The sequence below is a fragment of the Equus asinus genome, chromosome 27, assembly GCF_041296235.1.
Source record: "Equus asinus isolate D_3611 breed Donkey chromosome 27, EquAss-T2T_v2, whole genome shotgun sequence".
NCBI lineage: Eukaryota > Metazoa > Chordata > Mammalia > Perissodactyla > Equidae > Equus > Equus asinus.
In genome coordinates, this window is record NC_091816.1 from 25,591,884 (window position 1) to 25,613,466 (window position 21,583).

The 21,583-nt window shown below is 45.3% G+C and overlaps 1 protein-coding gene across 3 annotated transcripts in view; it reads right to left on the reverse strand.

Annotated features, from left to right (window-relative positions):
- The window catches only part of WWC2 (WW and C2 domain containing 2), a 209,296-nt gene that overhangs the window by 45,609 nt on the left and 142,104 nt on the right, over positions 1-21,583 (reverse strand). For all 3 annotated transcript variants that reach the window (XM_044760694.2, XM_070499627.1, XM_044760695.2), the window contains exons 6-14: positions 20,371-20,500; positions 17,156-17,302; positions 16,035-16,108; positions 12,072-12,314; positions 6,232-6,321; positions 4,918-5,537; positions 1,604-1,733; positions 965-1,045; positions 779-865 (exon numbers count right to left, since the gene is read on the reverse strand). In XM_044760694.2, coding sequence (XP_044616629.1) covers positions 779-865; positions 965-1,045; positions 1,604-1,733; positions 4,918-5,537; positions 6,232-6,321; positions 12,072-12,314; positions 16,035-16,108; positions 17,156-17,302; positions 20,371-20,500 — 1,602 coding nt within the window. The remainder of the gene's footprint in view (positions 1-778; positions 866-964; positions 1,046-1,603; positions 1,734-4,917; positions 5,538-6,231; positions 6,322-12,071; positions 12,315-16,034; positions 16,109-17,155; positions 17,303-20,370; positions 20,501-21,583) is intronic.

The window sequence follows — 21,583 nt, forward strand, 5'->3', positions numbered from 1 at the left end:
CTCTCTCTTATTTCCAGGCCTGTTCTGGCTTATTCAACGTATTAGTAAGTGTAGGGTGGACATAAAAATTCTGGATTCTAAGTCAGAGGTGCTATGTTGAAATCTGGCTTCTTTCTGGCACTCTCTAGCCATGGGCCCTTAAGAGAGTCACTGAAACATTGACTCTGGAAAGTGTGAGTGGTGGTGAAGGTCTCTAGAAATATCTGGCAAGAAACAAACAGTCCCTGAGCCACAGACTGGGTAGCAGTCCTTGGGATTCGTGGTTTGATGAAGCGAAATAACTTAAAGTGAAGTAACTTTAAGAAATGACCGGTCATAGGGAAGTGAAAGCTTAATGATAAAAACACGGTACTCTTACATGTAGCATGATATGATGCTTGGCAAAGCTGTACTGATAAATAAAATTTAATTGCTACATTTTCATGTAAAAGATCAGAAAATTCCTCCAAACCAACAGTAGTCACAATTGGGCAATGATGAAAATTTTAGTTAAATTTCAAAAAATCAGGCTCCAACACATGACAATACAGAATTTCTGGTTGAAAAGGGAAATAAAGTCTTGGTTCCTATACTTAATAATGAGATGGTTGAATTAGGATCAAAACCCAGTTTACTTTTCTCACGTTCCCCTTTTCTCCCCATCTCTGTCTTCTGCTGATAGGACATGAGCAGCCCTGCTGTGCCTTTTCCTTCGTATCTCCATTCGGATGAATCGCTTGATCACAATGTAAAAGGATCCTACGTGGACAATTTTAAGTTTCTCACTGATTTTACTTACACTTTTGAAGTATGAGGTATCAAGAAGGCATGAAGATTTCGGAGTTGTGCTATAATCACCATGAAACTTGACCTTTTCGCATCATATCTGTCAAAAGAGAAGCTGATGGAGTAAGGAGAGAGCACAGGCCACTCGTCGCTGCAGAGAGTGCTGGAACTGCCCCTCCCCCCATGCAGCTCCCTGTACCTGAGTCCGATCTGCACCTGGGCAGTCTCCACAATGGCAACGTCCTCTTCGCTGTACGTAACATCTTCGACCTCACTAGGCCTAGGGACAGGGAAATTGCAGGCGTAGGAAGAGTTTAATACCGGGGAGACGGATCAGCATGGTCACTATTTGCTACTTAACGATGCTGAGTGAACCTGCAGCAACAGCACCCCTCAACCACCAGTGGGGCTGATCCAGCGAGGGCTCACTCTTAGATTCTTTTTCACCTTGTCAAGAGGCATCTGCCTCCAAGCCCTCAGGGGACTTTCTGATGCCTGACTTTCCTGAGCCTCCCTGGGTTTACCACACCCCCAGACACATTCCAGGCTCTCAGAAATAACACGAGAGGCTTCACGCGCCAAACAGGCACTGGCCAGCCTCTCCAACATTCTAAGTTTTAAGTCCTAAAGACGATCAGTCGTCTTTGAGTACACCAACCTGTTTATCGTTTATCATTTCCCTGCTGATGGGATGTTTCAGTACACTGAGATTTTCAGGCACACCACAGCCCTCACTGCAGCAGAGTGGCTAATGGCAACACGCTCCCAGCCTCCCGCCCACAGGCACGGCTATGAGGAGACGTGGCCTCACGGAGAGGCACCCCTGCTCAATCCTTACTGTTTCACGAAAGCTTCGTAGACCCCGCTGTCTCCAGCCACAGACTCATCAGACACAGCAGCCGACACACAAGCGGTTTTCTCCCCAAGCAGGTGGATTACTCTTCTTTTTGGTAACGATTTTTCCACATCTAGGGAGGTGAAAGTGACAGCACTAATTAAGATTCCTTATTAGGAAAAGGTAAACATAAAGTATACACCCAGTTAGGTTGTGAGAAATCCAAAATATAATTTCCATCTGAGAACCAACGATCTTACTATTTAAATCAACAAATGTGATGGTTGAAGGCACCATGACTCATAAGACTCCTGGGATGCCAGCTGTTGGTGACTATCTGAGAAAGGATACGGCTTTTCTCTGTCCTGAAATATTCTAAGGGCAGGGATGAGCTGCACAGTCTCACTGGTCTGCTGCCCCCCTTAGGCAGTCCCTGCAGTTACCACACGCTCGGGCGCCTCCCTGGAGTATTAGAGATTTCTGCTATGGAGAGCTTCCAGTTACTCAGTGTCAGAGAGACTTCCACCTCTGCTGCTCTCCCCTTCTCTCCACAGGCCAAATGCGACATCCCTTCTGCTCCTCCTCCAACAGAAGTTAAAGAAAAAGCATCTTTGACTTGCAGAATTCCTCACCAGCTACCACTTCACTTTTATCTCTAGCTCATATTCGTACACCAGCTTCCTGTGGTGAGCAAGGAGCATTCATTACAGCCGTGTTCCTCTGTCCTCGGCTGCCAGCCGGTGGACCTGTGGAGTCCTTTCATCCTGAGCAGTGCGCAGGGAGCAGCTCTGGTATGCATTTCGCCCCCTTCTGATCCGTGACTTTACATCTTGTTAAGATGTTTAAGTTTTGAGGCTTCCGATTACAGGATTGATTGCTGCATTTTCCCTTTTATTCCTGGCAGTGGGAATGCTTTTTCACTGATGATGAAGTGCCTTCTCTCCGCCCACCCCCCTTTGTGAGGGGTGAAGGTGATGACATGATTTATTGATTACCCCCAGGAATAACCACAGCGGCCTGAAGTTGACTTTGACAATGACAGAGACTGACTGTGGAAGGACTTCGTAGTTATTCCAGCTTGGTTTCTGTCACCCAGCAGGGAATGGGGCTGGAGAGCAAGATGTGCATGAAAGGAACTTGCCTTTACCTGCATAAGGCTCTGGAGCGCTGAGAGAGATGAACGGTGTTCCCACCATGCACCACCCGCCCCCACGTGACATCAGGTCAGACATCCCCTGAAGAGACCAAGCGTTGGTGACCTGACCTCAAGAGAATTAGCCTTTACAGTTAAAAATGTTTTCACACATGAAACTGAACATTATTTGCAAACAAAGCTCTTAGACATATCTTCCCTTTGGGTGACTTTTTAAGAGCAGTTTTCTAATATAATACACATTTAAAAAGTTAAAAGCTATGTCATGGAAGCTTCAGAGGGACTGGTCTCTGGGCAGAGCTTCTCAGCAGACCCCACAGCAGGCCCAGGGGCCAGGAGCAGGTAACGGCCTGGCAGAGGCGCTGCAGGAAGGGACCTCAGTGGCTCAGGACCGCCAGGTGGGGACCGGCCTGGGCGGCGTTCCCACAGATCTCTCCCCGCTCCAGCACTCGGCCTCATTTACCAGCCCCGCCAAAGTGGAGAAGTGGTCACCAGGGAACACTCCAAATACATGAAGAGCAAAAACAGCTTTGAAATGCTCAAGGAATGTAAGACCCTTCAAGTCCAAAGCACAGAAGAATGGCACAAAAGCCACTCCACTTTCTTCTCTCGTTTGTTCTTTCCACCTTGTATAACTTCAGTGGTTTGTGGTAGAAACTGTGTTTAGCAGAGCCTGTGTACTTACTGTCCTTAGGTAATAATAGTTACCGTGACCTGAGTGCTGAGCTCAGGCACGGTCAGTTGCCCTAGACGATTATGGCACTGAGCCTCCCAGGGCCCCACAAGGTGGATATTGTATCATCCCCACTTTGCAGATGAGGAACAACAAGCTCGAGATGGGTAACGTGTTTGCCAGAACACAGCCAGTTAATGGGGCAATCAAAATGGGAGTGCAGGCTTGGCTGGCTCCAGGGGTGGAGCACAGCACACCACATTCCTTCCTGCAGGCGGGGGTGTGGGGAGGGGGTCCCAGCAGGTTTCTGCTTTCTTGGAGCCATTCTGTAAACACCACTCTTGTGCTCACTTTCTTTGCAGATGACTACTGCAGTAACACGTTACTCATAGCTCTGACACCTGCCAGGCAGCAGCACACGAGCCACACAGATGTCTTCTGCACCCGCCTCTGCCTCTGCCTCAGGCCACTGGCAGGCAGGTGGGGCTTCAGTCTTTGGTATTTGAAACCATACAACCAACATGGATTCATCTATCTTTTTAAACATCTGAATTGGCCGATCAATTAATACTTAGAATTCCTAGGACCATAAATACAAAAGAAATATGCTTCTCAAAACAGCAGGAAAATACTCCCAAAGAGGCCTGTCCTGTGTGCTGTGGACTCACAGTAGCCCGTGCAGGTCTGAGCAGGGCTGCAGGCCCGGCACTGGAGCTTGTTTCCCACTTCGTCCTGGCTACCTCTCCACTAGATCATCTTCCTCGCACGAGAACTGTGATCATTTGCCAACAGAGTCCCTTCTGTTCTCTTTAAAGCCACATCTAGTATATTAAAAGCTTCTGCCTTGCAAAGGAAAACAATTACAAAAAGATTAAATTCTCCCTGTTTCTGTCTCTTTGAGCACAAACGCAGGAGTCTGAAGGCAATCCGCTGCCCTCTCTCTCGGGCTGTAACTAGTCCTGTGGCCAGAAGATGGCAGGGTAAGACCAGACATCAGAACCCGCAGGGAGGGTGGGTCTGGCATAAAACCAAAATTGTATTTATATAGAATTCCCTGAGCTACCTAAACACTGAACCCTGGTACTAATTAGCTGGTATGCTAATTGCCTTGGTTTTAATCTGTTTTAGGCCAACTTTTAAAAGAAGGCCCTCTTCTTTGCCTTGCTATTGCAGAAACAGAATCATTTTAGAAGCGTGGAGTGTGTTCACAAAACCCGTCCCTTCCCAGGCAGTTGGCATACACAGAAGGCCTTGGGACAAGGGAACAGAGTCTTAATAACTAAAGCTATTAAATAGGGAAGGTCATTTTTATTTGATAAAGAAAAAATGTCTAGGTATCTCAATAAAAACTCCTCAAATGAAGCCGAAATGAACAAGCATCAGACAGAGAAGGGGGACTAGGAGCATCTGTCTATGTGGAAAAAGTAGCCCTCCAACCACTCTCCTTAAAATAATCAAGAGGAAAACACGACAGCAAAGGTCTGCATTTACCTGCGGGTCCTTCATACAATGGCTCCCTCGCACATTCACTGAGGTCTTTGTCTTCCAAGAGAGACTGGGAAGCTCCGCCTGAATCAGAATCCAACAATACCTGATTCTCACCAAGGCCAATGTCTGCAAAATGGCTACTCAACTCACAGTCTTCGAAGTCAGCAGTGAACTGATGGAGGGGGGCGTCAGGAGACGACATGGGGAATGTGCCTTCCAAAACCAAGGGAGAGCCAGGAGGGGACAAGGAGGAAAGGGATGACCTTGAGGACAGGGACGTCACAGACTTGGGGGCCTCAGTCAGTGCGGGGGTGTGGCCTGTCGCTGCAGCTGCCGCCCCACAGGGACCACCCTGGCCAGGCTGGCTAGGAGACTTGACCACTTCGTTTTCATGGATGGTGGTGATGGGTCCGGAAGGAATGTAACCACCCTTCTCCTGCAGAAGGAAGTCCAGTTTATACTGATAATCCGCATCTATCTGGTCACCCTGACTCGTGTAATAGAGCTCATTGGAACTGAGGGAATTGAGCGACCCTCTGCTGGAGGTGTTCAGAGACCCTCGACTGGAGGCCAGGGAACCCAGGCTGCTCCCAGAGGACATGGACAGGGTGCTGGCGGAGAGGCTGAGAGAAGAAAAACACATGTTGTAAAAACTGGTATGATACGGAAAACCCAAACACAACCCGCTTTGGACCCCAGAGGGTATGAACCCAGTGACCCCAAAGAACATACTCAACAACGGGGAAAAGGAACTTGCTGTTATCCCACACATCCCCACGTTTATTCACCAACACTTTCAACCTGGCTCTCTACATACTCTTGAAGCAGCAAGCCTACTCTTATTAAGAATCATTCCCCTTCTGCAAAAGCTAAAAAAAAGGGGGTGGGGGTACAAATACCTATTGATAAATCTACCTGCATAGATATTCAGAAGCAACTGTGCAATTAAAAAATAGAGAAGGGAGGGGTGTAAACAGCATAAAGTGTTAACACAGTTACTTTGCTTAAAGAATAAAACTTTTTATTTTGAGAGAAAAAAAGGTAAGCTCATAAAGACAGAGGTTACACAAAGACCGGGTGCTCACTCCTCTTTCCTCATCTCTGTGTGTATTTAAGGAGTAAATATGTGGCTATTTTAAGGCAAATCTCCCCACCCTCCCTTTTTAAAAGGACTGATGTGGGGGAACACACCACTTTCCTCAGTATGTAACAAGGGCTAAAACATACCTTCTTCTGACAATATATTTCAGACACAGTCCAAATATGACCCTGGGGTTCACAAAAAAAATTTACATAACTTCAAATTTGTAACTTTACCTTTTAAGTTGTGAATGCAAATACGTAGTTAATTTAGTAGTTTCTTCAAGTTTCTGTAGCAGCTCTTTTCTTCGCTCTTCCAATTTCAATCTAGGGAAAAAAAAGAAATGGACACATTTTCATATGATTACAATAAAGAATGAAAACTGAAGGAAAAGAAAAGAAAGATTCTTATTACACAATATTCTGTACCCTGAGGGGAATCCGAATGAACTCAACAGAGGGAAAACAGAACCACCAGCAAGCAGCCACATGGGCAGAACCATCCACAGCCAGGCTGAACAAAGGGGAGATCCATACCACATCTCCAACATTACCGAGGGCGTTTTAAATTTTGGTATTCAAAAATTTTCTCAAATGGGTAAAAAACCCTCATGCTCTTATGAGTTAGGGAAAGAGTGAGGACAAAAACAACAAAAAACTAACAAAGATCACAGAATCTTCTAGAGGCCTGTGAATTGGGTTTACATTACGAAAACGTTTGACAGTAATAACAGAGAATTAGAAAAGATTGTCCTAAGTACTGAATTTGGTAAGGACTGTTCCCGAATAATATTTAGTGATAAAAATTCCAATCTCAATTTAATGAGAATTTTAGCGATTAAGAAACAAATTAGTCCATATTGCCAGTGTGTGCTAATTTGGGCTTAACTGTTTAAGCAAGAAAGAGTCATAAAAGTGATTTCCTTTCCTGTCTACAGCACATCTCATCACCTGCACCAGATTATCATGAAATTCATCCACTTCAACTGCACAAGTGTTTATGAGGTTTCTTAGAAATCTGAGTATTATGGAATTGTGTACCCGAAAAGTCACTTAAAAATAGATCCAGCAGCCAGAGGTTTCTGCAACACAGAGCCTGCATGAGGATCGCTTACGTCATCTCGAGGTCTTTAGACGACATTTAAATGAGCTCGTTTACAGTGGTCAACGGAAGGCGGAAAGAGACCCAGAGAACCACCTGCTCTCTGGTCTTGGATTTGCTGCTCACTCTGTATCCTTAGGCCAGTCCCTTAATCAAGGCTCTCAGCTTTCTCATCTGTAAAATGGTGGTTACGATCCTACGCGTCTGCCTGCTGAGGCTGTTGAAGGGATCAAATGGAGGAATGCACAAGAAAGTGCTCCACAGACATCAAAACGCACCTCCCTTGTTCAAAACCTCAGCAGGCCCTGCAAGGTGGGGCTACAGAAATTAGCTACTTTCCTTTGGAGAAAAAGAAAATGTTCCTAATTTCCAACCCCTTTGAAATGCTGTGTCCTCTAGGCCGTAAGGAAACATGCCCATATTTTATTTATAGGTATCTTTCCTTTGATGTGTCACCAACACAATTTCATTATATGTTAAAATAAAAAAAGGAATTCTTGTCATTTTGTTTGGTACTTCAAAGAGTGATAAATTCTTAATTCGCAGTTTTCAAAGGTGTATTTTGAAAAGGAGTGCAGTCCCTATTTTTTTAATCTCTTAAATATAAACAAAAACTCAAAAAGGAAAAAATATTCATACAAAGCAGATTAACTGAATTAGAAGGCAGATGAAGGTCTGGAGAAAGCCCAAAAATCAAGTAAAATCCATGTCTTCTGACACAGGAGAAGCACTTTTGAAGTAAGTTTTCAAACTAAATATTGCACAAATGAAGGCTTTTCTGGTGTGGTGAGGCAGCTTCAGTCTGACATCAGGGCGTCACGTGCTGGAATGTAAAATCCAGGCCCAGTCACAAGCAGTGGCCCTCTCCCTCCTGCAGCGGGCTGCTCAGGCCCTGCCCTGCCAGCCCTCATGGCCGCTCTGAGCCACTGAGCCCGCCTTTTGCGTTCCTGCTCGCATGTCCAGTCAGATCCGAAGCTCTGAGCCACTGAGCCCACCTTTTGCGTTCCTGCTCGCATGTCCAGTCAGATCCGAAGCTCTGAGCCACTGAGCCCGCCTTTTGCGTTCCTGCTCGCATGTCCAGTCAGATCCGAAGCTCTGAGCCACTGAGCCCGCCTTTTGCGTTCCTGCTCGCATGTCCCAGTCAGACCCGAAGCTCCCGGCAGACACCCATCAGCTCTTCCTCCCTCTTCTACCCAGGCTGTCTGAAGAGCCGGGCCCGGCCCCAGCATCCCCCTCGGCAGGAGTCTGGGTAACATCTTCATTGAGAGAAGCATAAAGAAGGCACTGGAGGGTCACAGAATCCCTTCTGGCCGGGTGGCTGTCGCTGTCCTTGGTCAAGGGTTCCACTCCTGTCTCTGATGGAATCACCAAAGCCTCTCCTCGTGGGGGCCGAAGTCCTCCTCAGATTCCAGGTGTCCTTCGTGGGAAGCGACCTCCTCCGCATCCTCGGGACCAGGGATTAGGAGAACTTGCTCAGACATCAGCCCCTCGAGAGGGAGCGTCCCTGTCTCTAAGCCCTTCTCAAGCTCTGTCCTTCTAGTCCTCCTGGGCGAGACAGGGTCTGTACAACTGGCCCCGAGAAGACTCCTCCCACCGGTCCTGCTGCCCCGCACCATCCCTTCATCAGCAGGGTCTTCACACCCTCCTACCTCTGCGGTTGGTGCCCTCAGGAGAGAGGCACTGGCTGTTCTCTCCTGATTCACACCACTCAGAACTTCCCACTTGGGGAAAATTCCATGTCAGCTATGGAACTAAGAAGTGCCTTTCCCACTAAAAAATGACACTCATACCCTCACCCACTTGCTGTAAAAATCTTTTCAGAATCAGTGAAGAAAACATTCATATAATTAAGAAACAAATAAGACATCTTGGCAAGATTAAGACAAAACCCCTAAAATTTGTGAGGAAATAAGGAGCAGTGACAAGCGCTCATCAGCTGCAGACAGGCACAGAGTTGAGGCATTTCAATGAGTGCACCGAAAGCACATGAAAGATGTGTAGGAAGCCTACACTGCACGACTCTCATTTGAGAGCAATTTCTCTTCGCCAATGATCCCTCACAGGGAGCAGCTCTCTTCTCCCGGGCTCTGCGACCACTAGGTGGCGAGCTCAGTCACTGCTGCCGGGCGAGTTGGTGACACCGCGGACAGCGCTGGCAGGCACGTAGCTGCAGAGCTCTAGGATCACACTCAGTGGCTGAAAATTCATGTGAGCGTAGCTCTTCAGAGACCACAATTCAGTAACGACTCAGAATCTTGCCTGAGGCCACTCCTGAAACAATGGGAAACCCACGATATAAACGGAAAACAAGAAAACTTGGGGGAATTCGGCAAGCAGCTTCCTCGATGGTTGCACAGGTAGCAAGAAGAAACTGAGAGATTTGGCGTCGGTGAAGCACAACTGGTTCTGTGATGAAATCCAGTTTCCCAGGGTGAAAGCTGTTTCCCAGAAGCGTCTCCCCACCGCCAGCTTTTACACGAGAAAACACACAGCTTGCAGAGGCACTGTCTTGCCTTCCACGACCCCCTGTTTCGTTCAACAGCACCAGTAAGCGGAGCAGAAACACATCCACGTAGTAGGAAGAAAGCGTGAAGGCTGAAGAGTAAGACAAGGTGAGAGAATGCAGGGGAGTAAAGTAAAAGCATTAACAACAAACCCTGAAGCCATATGGGGTTGTGTTTACCAGGGAAACAGAGGACCCAGAGCTCACCCGGCAGCTGGCTCGGCTCCTTGGACATGTGAAATATTGGGCCGTTTTGTGTCCAAGGAAAGCAGGCAGAAAAGCTGAAGTCACTAAAGCAGGAAAGTATAAGCCCCTCAACCTTACACAACAGCCTGATTCTGGGGATTTGCTTCTGCTTCTGGCCACGGACAAGGGAAAGGAAATCAGGGCTCACTTTTTGTAATGCTGATGACTTGACTCTTCCAAATGGCTCGGAAGAGTCAGCATATTGCAAACATAAAACATACACATTTCCCTTCCTGCTAACACCCAGTGTGAGGGATGGGGCCATGCAGGAAGCACAAATCAGAGGGACACGAGACCACTCACTCCCCAAATGGCCCAAACCCCACGGCCGGCTTTCACCGGCTTTCACTCGATAGCTAAGTATTTTACAGCTTGTCCTCCTGCTGAGTTCAAACCCACTGTTTCTGCTGGAATGATGACAGGGATTATGTGCGTGCCTAGAGAAGTATAAAGGCCGCAGTCTAGGCACTGAGGAACAAACGGTATTTTTCATCTTACTTCATTCGTCATTTTTGAAGCTCTAGCCCTAATAAAAAAGACAAGACATCACGCCTGCAAAACTGATTCAAACAAACAAACGCACGCCTGTTTACTCCATCACAGAACAAATCTAAAGTCTGCTCATGGGCCCTTCCCAGAGTCGCATACCACAAAGCAGAAAGCTGAGATGGACGCAGCCTGGCGGACCCGTGTGATTATATGACATTTATTAAGTGCTACATAATACACAAAATATCACTGGTGTTTTCTTCATGGGCCACACGAAGCTACCCACTTCATCATATTTACTGATCACTGCCAAACTTTTATCCTAGAAATTTAAGATACGCAAACACAGACCCTGAGGACATCAAGGTCATTCCGGAAAACAACGAATGCGGCCTTCTCAGCCCACCTTTTTGCTCCTTTTGGTCTTTGTTGATGGATCCTGCCCTGGCCAGCCTTGCTCACACCTACCTTTAGGCTGAGCCTTCAGGCAGCAGCACCAGACAAAGATGTGAGCACAGCAGGGGAAGGAAAGTAGGGCAGGCGGGGCACTGTGAACTACCAAGGATGCTATACGAAGGTCACCTGCAGAGGCCTTCCCGGCTGATCCTTCCCAGGCTCCCTGAAGCTGGGATGGTGAAGCTACGCACCATCTCCATCAACGTTTTAACTCACAGAAGTGACCTCCCCCAGATGGTTAAACTCAGGGTAGGCAAGTCCACGGGCTACAACCAACCAGGAACGTCGAGGCTTTTTCCCTCCCCCTGCCCCCATCACACTTTTCAAAGATTTTGGTATTTTGTAGACACTCAACCTTAAACATTATAGAGGACAAGGAATTAGAAGACAAGAAGCCAAGAAGTTAAAAAAAATAAAAGCAATTGGATTATGGCTGGGCATTTTAAACTTACTTCTAGGTCACTTGGAATTATACGAATGGAATTTCTGTTCCGTCATCCTGAGACAGGCACAGCCCCTGATACTCGCTGGCCTAAAGGATGGATGTGCCATGGTTCTAAAGGGCTACCTGGCCTATGGCTGAGAGAGGGGTCTGCCCGTACCAGTCAGCAAGGCCTGCACTCAGGGCTCCTATGCAGACGCGTGCATGCCAGACTGACAGACTGACCTTCCCCAGCACAATATTCCAGCTGCTCTGCTTACACAACTGGATATTCAGATTAGATAATCAATTTACGCCTTCCCACGGAAAGATCAGGAATTGCTTAAAATATTTTTCTTTACATTTCACCTACGTCAGAGGAGGGTTTCAACTGACAAACAAAAACCCAAGTGAACATTTTGTGACCTGTTAAGATCTCAAAGGGAGCAAGCTGTCTTTTCCTTGTGAAATGGAAAGCAATAAACTTTTGCATTCTTGTGAGTAATAAAACCCTGGATAGGAAGCTTCAGTTGCTGCCACAGCCCAGATAATCCTTCTTATCAGAGCTTGGCAGTTGATAGCTATTGTTATCTGACTCCGTCAAGGATGCACTTCATTCCCGGCTTTAAGTCAACATTCCTTAGTTACTCAGCATCTGTCCCAGCATTTCCACGTTCCTCACACACACAGAGGAGCGGACACTGAGGGACACGAGGAGGGTCAGAGGAAGTCCTCTGTGCTGGTTCTCAGTCCGCTGAGATGCCACTGAGATCTCCAGAGACCAGGGGAACTGGCCTCCAGGCACAGCTAAGCCACACCCGCAAGGTTTCACCAGTCGTGTCCCCAGGGCAGAAACGAACCTCTGGGCCAGAGCCCGGCTGGGCGCACCCCTCACCAACAGCAGCTCCTCCTCCAGCCGCTGCCTCTCGGCTTCCAGGTGTTCCAGTTCATCCTGAGTGCGTTTCTGTGGAGTGACGAACTGAAGCTCCTTCAAAAGCTCCTCCTTCTCATTAATCAGCATCAGCTTCTCCTTCTCAACATCCAGCGCCCCAGGCCAGGCCTCACTGTCCAACTTCGACAATTCAATTTTTAAGTTGGCCATACTAAAACAGAGATAAAAGAGGCGTGCACATACTTAGATCTCCCACGAGAGGGAAAACACAAACTGGGCTGGGTGTGGGGTGCACATGCTGACTTTCCCCCGCAAGCTTCCCCGGAGAGGGCTGACCACCTGGAACGAGGCCAAGGAGGAGCGGCAGCGCCACTCTCCCATCTGGGCCTGGCTCTACACTCAGCTGTCACCTGCTTCACTTTCCCCACCTTTACGGTAAGAGGAAGCACCCCCACCTGTCTGAAAAAAGGGTGACGGTCAAAGTACAAAGAGGCCGAGACAGCACAGCACTCTGCGAGCCACAGGCAGGTCAGCCTGATGTGTGACTGCCTGTGTGAGGGGACAGGAGAGGACGGGAGGGGACTTGGAGGGCTGCCCTTTGAAGAAAACCAAGGTGAGCAATGCCTGAAATGTTATCATTACAGATTCTGTTCCCCTGCATAACAACACTGTCCCTTAGTAACATGGCAGTCCCCAGGAGAGGCTGGGCAGCAGCTAGGGCATTAGCCAGTCAGGGAAGGAAGAGGGAGAAAGGAGAGCAGTGGCTGGGCTCACCAGGATTAAAACAGTCAGTCCATCAAGCTCCACCATGGCCCAGGACCAGGGCGCGGGGCTTGGCTTCCTCACCCCCGTTCCCCTTAAGCTGTGCATGGAGAAGTCTCGGCCTTGTCAGGGCCTGGATCGGTGTCTACACCGTTTACTGAGCTCACTGAGCCAGCACTGTGGACATTACTGCATTCGACCTGGTTCTCCTCTGCCTACAGTCATCTGGCTGCACAGAAGCAGGCAGTGCTGGTGGACCTGCAGCAGCACAGGCAGCTGAAGTGGCCCCTCTAGAGTGACAGCACGTGCTGCAGTCAGGGGGCAGGGATGGGACGAGGGGCAGAAGGCAGCAAAGGGAAAGCTCCCTGGCGTCGTAATTTCACCCGACCCCAGCTTTCACTGCATCCAGGGCTTCACACCAAACAGTAACGTTAACTCCCAATTCAGTTAGAATGTTCTCACCACTGAATGAAATAACTTGCTCTGTGGCACTGAGAGGACAATCAGAACTGTTCAAGAGGTACACGGCACGTGGCTGTTTTGACCATAAGCACAAGATCAAGGTAAGCTAAGAATACAACTGATGCTGGCACAAGGAATCCATATCCTTATAAAAAATGTCAGCTGATTCCTTTGGATCTTGTTACAGCACACACAGGAACAGGAAAAAGAGAAAGGGGGGAATTTTTTTTTCCTTTTGATGGAAGAAGTTGTAGAAGGGAGGAAAAAACATGAACAAAAACATTATCAGGACAAAGATGGAAGTAGTTCCACATTCGTGTGCCGTAAGTTTCTTGTTTTAGTTAAAAATAAAACTGCCGTCTTAAATGGCACTGTGTATACAACGCACTTCTGATTTTCACCTGCCATCTGCACTTATGACAGATGTAACATCAGTCGTTCTTCAGCTTTAACCACAAAACCATAAACGACTGTCTCAACGTACTGGAAAATTAATCATCAAATTGCTAAATAAGCATGATATTATTAGCTTCATTAAGCACAAAAAACAAAGGCTGGAGGAGCAAACAGGTTTCAGAGAAACAAAACCCGCCTCTTATTCAGAATTGAGCAAGAGAAAGCATCTTCAGCATATGCATAAACCCTTGAGATTTACCTGCTCATCTTTAAAACAAAACCCCAAACGGTAAAAGAACAGCAGTGCAACCAAATGGGAAAGAACCCGCATGTTGGATGTGACTGAGTTAACCTAGTGAACCGGGAGCAGCAAGGTAAGGAAAGAGAGAAAGGCACCTATTACTTGTGTGACCAAGCATTAGGTAGGTGTTCAGTCTTCCTTGGAAAGGGCACACCAATTCTGAGGAACAAAATGTAAAGGTTTCCGGGAACACTGAGGAAGAGAAATACCCTGTGAGCTCCCGATGGACTGAACTGTTAGTAGCCAAAGCAAAGCAAAAGCTCAAGCTGGGGCCAGCCCAGTGGCATAGTGGTTAAGTTCACATGCTCCGCTTCAGCGGCCTGGGGTTCAAGGGTTCGGATCCTGGGCATGGATCTACAAACTGCTCATCAAGCCATGCTGTGGGAGTGTCCCACATACAAAATAGAAGAAGACTGGCACAGATGTTAGCTCAGGGACAATATTCTTCAAGAAAAAAGTGGAAGACTGGCAGCAGATGTTAGCTCAGGGCCAATCTTCTTCACCAAAAAACAAAACAAAAAAACCCCTGCACTCAAGCTGATCCAGGGGAAGTGGTGTCAAGTCCCAAAGAACCTAGGGGCATGGGGCCTGGCTCTCCAAGATTCGCTCTGAGTGACTGCTGTTCTCCTTCAGAGAACCAGACACAAATCCTGGGCTTTTGTTTACAGCAGAACCCAGGAGTTCTGGCTGCTGAAGGGCTGGCGTACTCACAGCCAGAAGGGCCACAAACAGCATCCACCAGCGGCTTCCACGCCCCAGGTGACGAAACCACAAAGCAATCTCCAATCCTTATTGAGGGTAAGGCACTTGGCTGGGCACTGAGAAGCAGCCAATAAAGTACACAAAATTCTTCCTAACCTCAGGCAATTTACAATCTGCTTGGGAAAACTGATAGGCATTCAAATTAGCTGCGCAAAATGCTGTTCAGAGAGACTGAGGGACTTGCTCAAGCTCACACGGTTAATAATTCGTGGAACACAGCTTGGGGTTCTCTCAGTAAATCAAAGAACCAAGCAATATTAGTAAGACGCTACACAGAGGCAAATATTGTATTTAGGCAGACCAAGCAATTACTTTGTTAAAGCCAGATAACCTCTAAGAACTTTGGCCAATTACTTCGAAATTATCATCACCACCAGTAATCACAGATATGCTTCGAGGTCTATCTGATGGTCTTCCTTATTGGTAGGAAACCGTAGCACTCTAGCAGGCGCTCAGCTGGGCTTTCCATGCTCCTGAGGAGGAGCAGGATAAACTTCTCCGGCCCCCACAGGAGGAGAATAGTTTTTTCCTCAGTGTCTTCTTAAATGATATAAGGAAAATAATGAAATCAAGTGTATTGGTATGACCTTCTCTCTCAAGATAAGCAAAGTGTCCTATATTATGAAAACAAGTCGAGTCTGCCTACCAGACAGGGTAGTGAAGCCTCCTACGCTTTACCCAAGCCGAGCCACAGGTAAGAAGACAGCACAGCGTTTACCAGGAGTCCATGAGGCAAAGGAGAGAAGTAAGACTCCCTCTGCCTTCTCCCTGTAGTAAGTCACTGGCACAGACACCCCAGCATCCTCCAGGACATTAGCAGGCGGTCTTCCCTCCAAAGCGAAGGAACACGCTTAAAGCTATTTACCTTAGAGCTGCTCAACTGCTGTCAAGTCCTGTACCTGAGCCACTGCATCGTTTCTACCTGAGAAACCAACCTTCTCACTTTTGGTTGAAAGTCTTGTAGAAGCTCAAAGCTTCTTTCTTTCAGAAGAGAAGCGGACAATTTCATTGCCACACTTCTCATTAATTTTCCTTGTTCTTCAGCTTTGAGGGGAGGGGGAAAGGAAGAGACAGGGAGCAGAGAGGAGACTCTGAAAACCTTACATTCTAAAAAACAGAAGGGTAGCCTTGGTGAGAACTTGTGGGGAGCGCCCAGCAGATGTCACTCTAGGAGCAAAGATTAATTCTGGAAAAGAAAATCCTGTGTAAGCCCGCCGACCACTGGACAAACCGCACCCCTGTTGTTACCTTCTTTTGGCTTCTTCATACTGTAGGCTCAGCCTGACCTTTTCAGCTAAATTTGATCTGCTTCTCATTCCGACCTAGTAAAAAACAAAAGGGAAAAAGTCAATTAACTCTGCTAATGAATGAAGGTAAACTGCTTTTGTTTCTCGAAAGTACAAGTAATTGAAAAGCTGAAGAAGATGGTACTGAAATTGGGAACACCAGTTGAAACAGGCACTTACTTTCCAGTCTCAGTAGGGGCAACGCATTTCTTCTTAATTCAAGCTTGTCTGCTTTTCAAAGACTTTAACACCATTTTCTCCACACATTAAATTCAAGATAAAAAATATCAGGTAAACGTTTCTGGTTTCTAAGAGTTTATGAGGGGTGTACAGGTCAATAAAATTTATGAACTGGAACTAATTTCCTTGTCTCTATGAGCCAAAGTTTCCATCATTTAGCTTTCAAATGCATAAAATATAAACTAAATAACTTCAAAAAATAATTTTTCAAATAGGTAAGACCTACTGTTGATCTCTACCTGTTTTAACTTTCAAGGCACAGAATTCAAGAAGCATAGGAGAATATGAAAAAAAACTGGGAACTTACTGGAAAGTAAATAGCTGCTAATGGTCCCAAAACGGGAGAATGTAAAATAGTTAATAATATTTAAGCCACATTAAATACTTTTGAATGCCAGGTATAAACCATACATTAAACATTTTAATAAACAACTTCAGATTTACAAAAACAAGTTTTTTTGTTAGTTTTTAAAGACATATATTTATGTTTCTGTTTAGCCTTAATGTTTATAGGAAAGGACCTAAATTTCCATGACTCTAAACTTTATGGGAAAAACTTAAATTCTCACGTGTCTCTAGCCTCTCAATAGTGTCTCTGAATAAATACAGCATGAGAATATTTGAACAAAGGTATTCCTATGGACAAATCTTGATATGCTTGGCACCTAGCCAGAAAAGATAAGGCTATGATTTTTAAAACCAATCGTATAAGCATGAAATACTGAATGTACACTGCAGGGATTCAAAGCACCTATCCACCTCCTGTTCCATTTGCCATCCATATTGTAATCGAGGCCCATCAAGGACGGCGCTGGGGCCAGCCCTTCCACATGGATAACTTACATCTCCCGAAATGCTTGTTTGTGACCCGGCATCAAGGGTCTGTCTGGAAAGAGATAAATGAGAGTTCACAGGACTGGATCTCAGGTCGGGCTCAGATCTGCCAATGCTCTGATCCAAATGAAACCGCTCCTGCAGCTTAGCAAGACTCTGTTCAGGAAATACAAAGGGCTTCAGAAGGCTGAACGTGTAAGAGGGCAAAACTTCCCCACCGGGGAAAATTAAATGGAAAGAGCTAATCTCAATGGAAAAAACAATTATTTTAGTAGGTCCTTATCACTTTAAATTATTGAAAAAACAAGAGTAGAATATAATTTTGCACATACACACGACTTTTGGAAGTATGTGAGATCATACTAAACAGGGCATCTTACCTTTCCCAAGACAGCCTGGGAATTATTCAGTCTGTGAATAAGGGTATCTTCACATTTAATACAAGTAATTCTTATTTTTAAAATTCCATTGAAAATAAGTCTCTATTTGAAAAAGAACTACTCATTTTATGCAGTAGAAATTATGGAAACACGGAACACCTATAGTGCAATCTCCTTTTGGTTATGGCAAGAAAACTTCCTACTTAGAAGACTTCTACAATTATGCCACTGTACATCTGGATGGGACCCAAGAGATTCTTGGCTCACAACAATGTTAGAGATTAGGAAACCGAAGCCCAGAAGTTGCAGTCCCAGCAGTGAGTCCGAGCCCGTCTGTCCGTCGACTGCACGGCGCTGCCTATAGCGATCCGTGTGGTTTGTACAGTGAATAATCAAGAGTGAATGTGCCCACTGTCTGCACTCAAGTCTAACAGACTGAATCTACTTTAGAGGGGGATGTGAGCAGGCTACTGTTCAAAAGGAAAAGATCTCATCTAAATTGCTATCCAAAAACCTCCTAAAAAACACTAAGAAAAATGGTAAGAAACTTACTATTATCAACTTTAAGAAGAGTCAGGATTTAATTCTGATGTTTACAATTCTCATGATAAGGAAGTAGAAATATCAAGAGATCTGATATTTGGTTTTTTACCTAACCTTCTTTATTTTCTTTCAAAGGGATATTGATACAAAAATGTATATACAAGAGGGATAAAACTTAAATGACCACATTAAATAATATATTACAGAAAAGAAAACCATCAGTGATCTTAGGCAAGTATTTGCTACTTTTTCATCTGTGTAATGAAAAGATTAGTATTTTTCAAACCTATCTGTGATGACAATGCACTCAATCAATTTAGCAGGTCAGGACTAGTATGTTCTTTAATGAAATAGAAGAGACTATAAAATGAAATCAGAGTGCGTTACTAGTATTAAGAGCAGGCATATTTCTGTGAAATTTGTTTTGTGCGTTTGTGTGTGTGTATGTATCTACAGGTAAAGACATTTGTGTTTTACTGGGTTTTGATGTAAAATATACTTCTTACTGTGGGTCATGGTCAGAGGTTTGAAAGTCAAGAAGATATCTAATGTCTCTCTCAGCTCTATTGTTCATTTCTGTATCTAATAATTATTTTATGTGCTTTTGTAATTGAAAAGGAACCTAATCTTTTAATTTAATCTGGCCTTTGTATAAATCTAAAATTTATAGGAAAAATCAAAGATGATCTAAAATTGGTGAATTATGAAGTTCCAATATAAATTTGTTCAAGTTCTATTAACTTTTTTCAAAGGAACTATTATGCACCTTTCAGGAATTACTGATTTAATCAGCAAGATCATCGTGGAACAAAATCAAAATATATCCAAGTTTTGTATATGTTAAAACCACACACAGTCATGTGCCACATGACGACGTTTCAGTCAAGAAGGGACCACGTATCCGACGGTGGTCCCATAAGATTAGTACCATATAGCCTAGGTGTGGAGTAGGCTGTGCCACTGAGGTTTCTGTAAGGGCACCCTGTGCTGTTCGCACAGGGACGAAATCACCTAACGACACCATTAAGTGACATACGACTGTATTCTGGAGCAAGAATGCCTGGGTTTGAACCCAGTCCTGCCACTTACCAGCTGTGTGACTTTAAGTTATTTAACTTTTCTGTATTGCAATTTCCTTGTCTGTAGGTTGAGGATAATAACAGTGCCTATCTTTAGGGTTCTTGGGAGAATTAAATAACTATTCCGATGCAAGGCAGGCAGAAGACTGCCTGGCAGTCGGTACTTATAAATATTTGCTATTATTACTGTTATCTTTTCAATTTGATCTCTTCTTACAAGTTATTTAAAAATTCCTCCAATGCAAAATTATATGGGTTCAGGAATATTTACCTATATTCAACTAGCATTTTGAAAACTGACATGAAATAGCTGAATATTGTACTTAAATGTAGAGGTTCTATTAAGAACGCAAACACCACTACTGGCTCTAACATTTTCCCAAAGACAGACTAAAACCTTACTCGGCTAAGTAAAGAACTTCAAATATCTGAAATACAAAGAATTCTCAGCACTTGTGATAATTATGGGCTGGAGGGAAGAGAGGAGGAGGAAGAGACACACTCTTGAAAAACTGACTGTATCCGCTAAATATAGATATTCAAAATGCAGAATACTGATCACTGAATGGTTGTTTTTTTCTGCACACAAGGCTGCGTCACTGGGAGCTAAGCCCCGTAAGCTGAGGACTGCACAGGTGTAATGAGGGGATCCACTGCCATTAGCAGCTTTCCTCAGGTGACTATACAGATAGCCCCTTGCTGGGTCAACACTCCCCACCCAACCCCTAGCTAGCACCTCCGATCACCTGGGGTGGGGAAAAGCTTTTCTAAGCTCCTCACATACCCTCCCCACACTCCTCAAGGCATATCCTCTACTTACTGGTGACAGGTGACATACCCTTTATGTACCCGGGGCTGAGGACCACTGGTTTTGATAACCCTGCTGATCTGGCTTCCACATGAAGTTTTCAGTGAGTTGCAGGGTGCGCCAGGATGCTAATCTCCTTATATGGGCTCTGGGATCCACCACCCTGTGTCTTAAAGGCCATCTAAAGCCTGCCTTCAAATAAACATATCAGAACCCTGGAACCAATCTGTTTTCCTCCATGGCAGCCAACTGCCTTAGTGCCTGTAACAGTTTCCTACGGGACCAAATTCTCTATGAATTAGGCGGGTGTGACAAAGGGCCATCCAGATTCTGGTGGAGAACTTCGGCCTCAAGGAGAGTTTCCAGGGCCCCAGAAGGTAGCTGTCTGACTTAACAAAATGCTCCATAACATACGTGCATCAGATCTTGTTTCTCTTTCTCTCCGGAGCTGATGGCCTTTCTGATAGATTTCAGCTCAGTTAGAATGGCTTTGGCTTCACTGAGCTCATAGCCGCTCTGGCCTCCAGACATTTTTTTATCAATTCTGTTAAAAGAAAAAAAAAGAAAAAGAAGAAAAGAAAAGAAATTAAAGAACGATAGTACAAGTTAAAAAAACAAACCAGCAGGAATTGGTTTCTGGGCTGTCTTAGTCCTGATTGTTTTATTACTTGACTCACATGCCAGTATCATCCCTTCAAGCCGTTTCTCCTCCTTTCTCTTCTAATCACTTCTAGCTATGACTTTTCCCATCCCCCACCTCACATCCAGTCTGTTTCTAACCATTTTCAGGCTCAGCCTTTTGTCTTCAGTCTGCCTGGGTGATCCCACTGAACTCAAACCTCATCACATGCTGATCCTGAGCTCCACCCTGAGAAAGGTTAAGGACGCAGGGAGACGATTTAGCAGAAGGACAGAAATGCCAATCAACCAGACAACCACAGAACTACAGGACTCATCCATGCCGCCGAAGTTTACATGCCACGATGTCTGTGCAAACCCAGCACAGGGCCCAGGGCTTGGTAGGCCTTTCATAAATGGTAGTGATTATTACTTATACTAATGCATATCCTACAATATTGGACTGTGTGGTTAGTTTCTTATTTCTTTTTAAATATATGGAAAGTATTTATTCTATTTTTATGACAGTTGTGAGTCAAGATAAAATTGCTTGCCTTGCTGAATGAGTCCAAATCTAGGAACAAGGCAGACGGACAGATATGTTCATTTGTCTACCAACATTGAATAAAGAGCTTCTCTATGAGCTAATTTATTTCCTCTGCAGATCTGCTCACCAAATGTCCTTACAGTTCACATGGTCACCCTATGTCAGAGGATCTCATGTAACCAAATTCTTTGTGTTTGAAGGGCCTAACCAAATTACCTAATTCTTTCTAAAAATAGTTCAACAATTTCTTCACATCCCTCTGCTGGTTCTTCCTAGCCACCTATGCCCAAGGTTCCTTACGAACGACTGGGGCTTCACTGGAGGAACACATGACTCAGCCTCTGCCCGCCAGCCCACAACTCTCACTCTCAGACAGATTCTTGGTCTCATCCACAGACAAATACACATTCTTGGACAGATTCTTTGTCTAATCCACAGACTCTCTAGAGAAATGGCACCTAT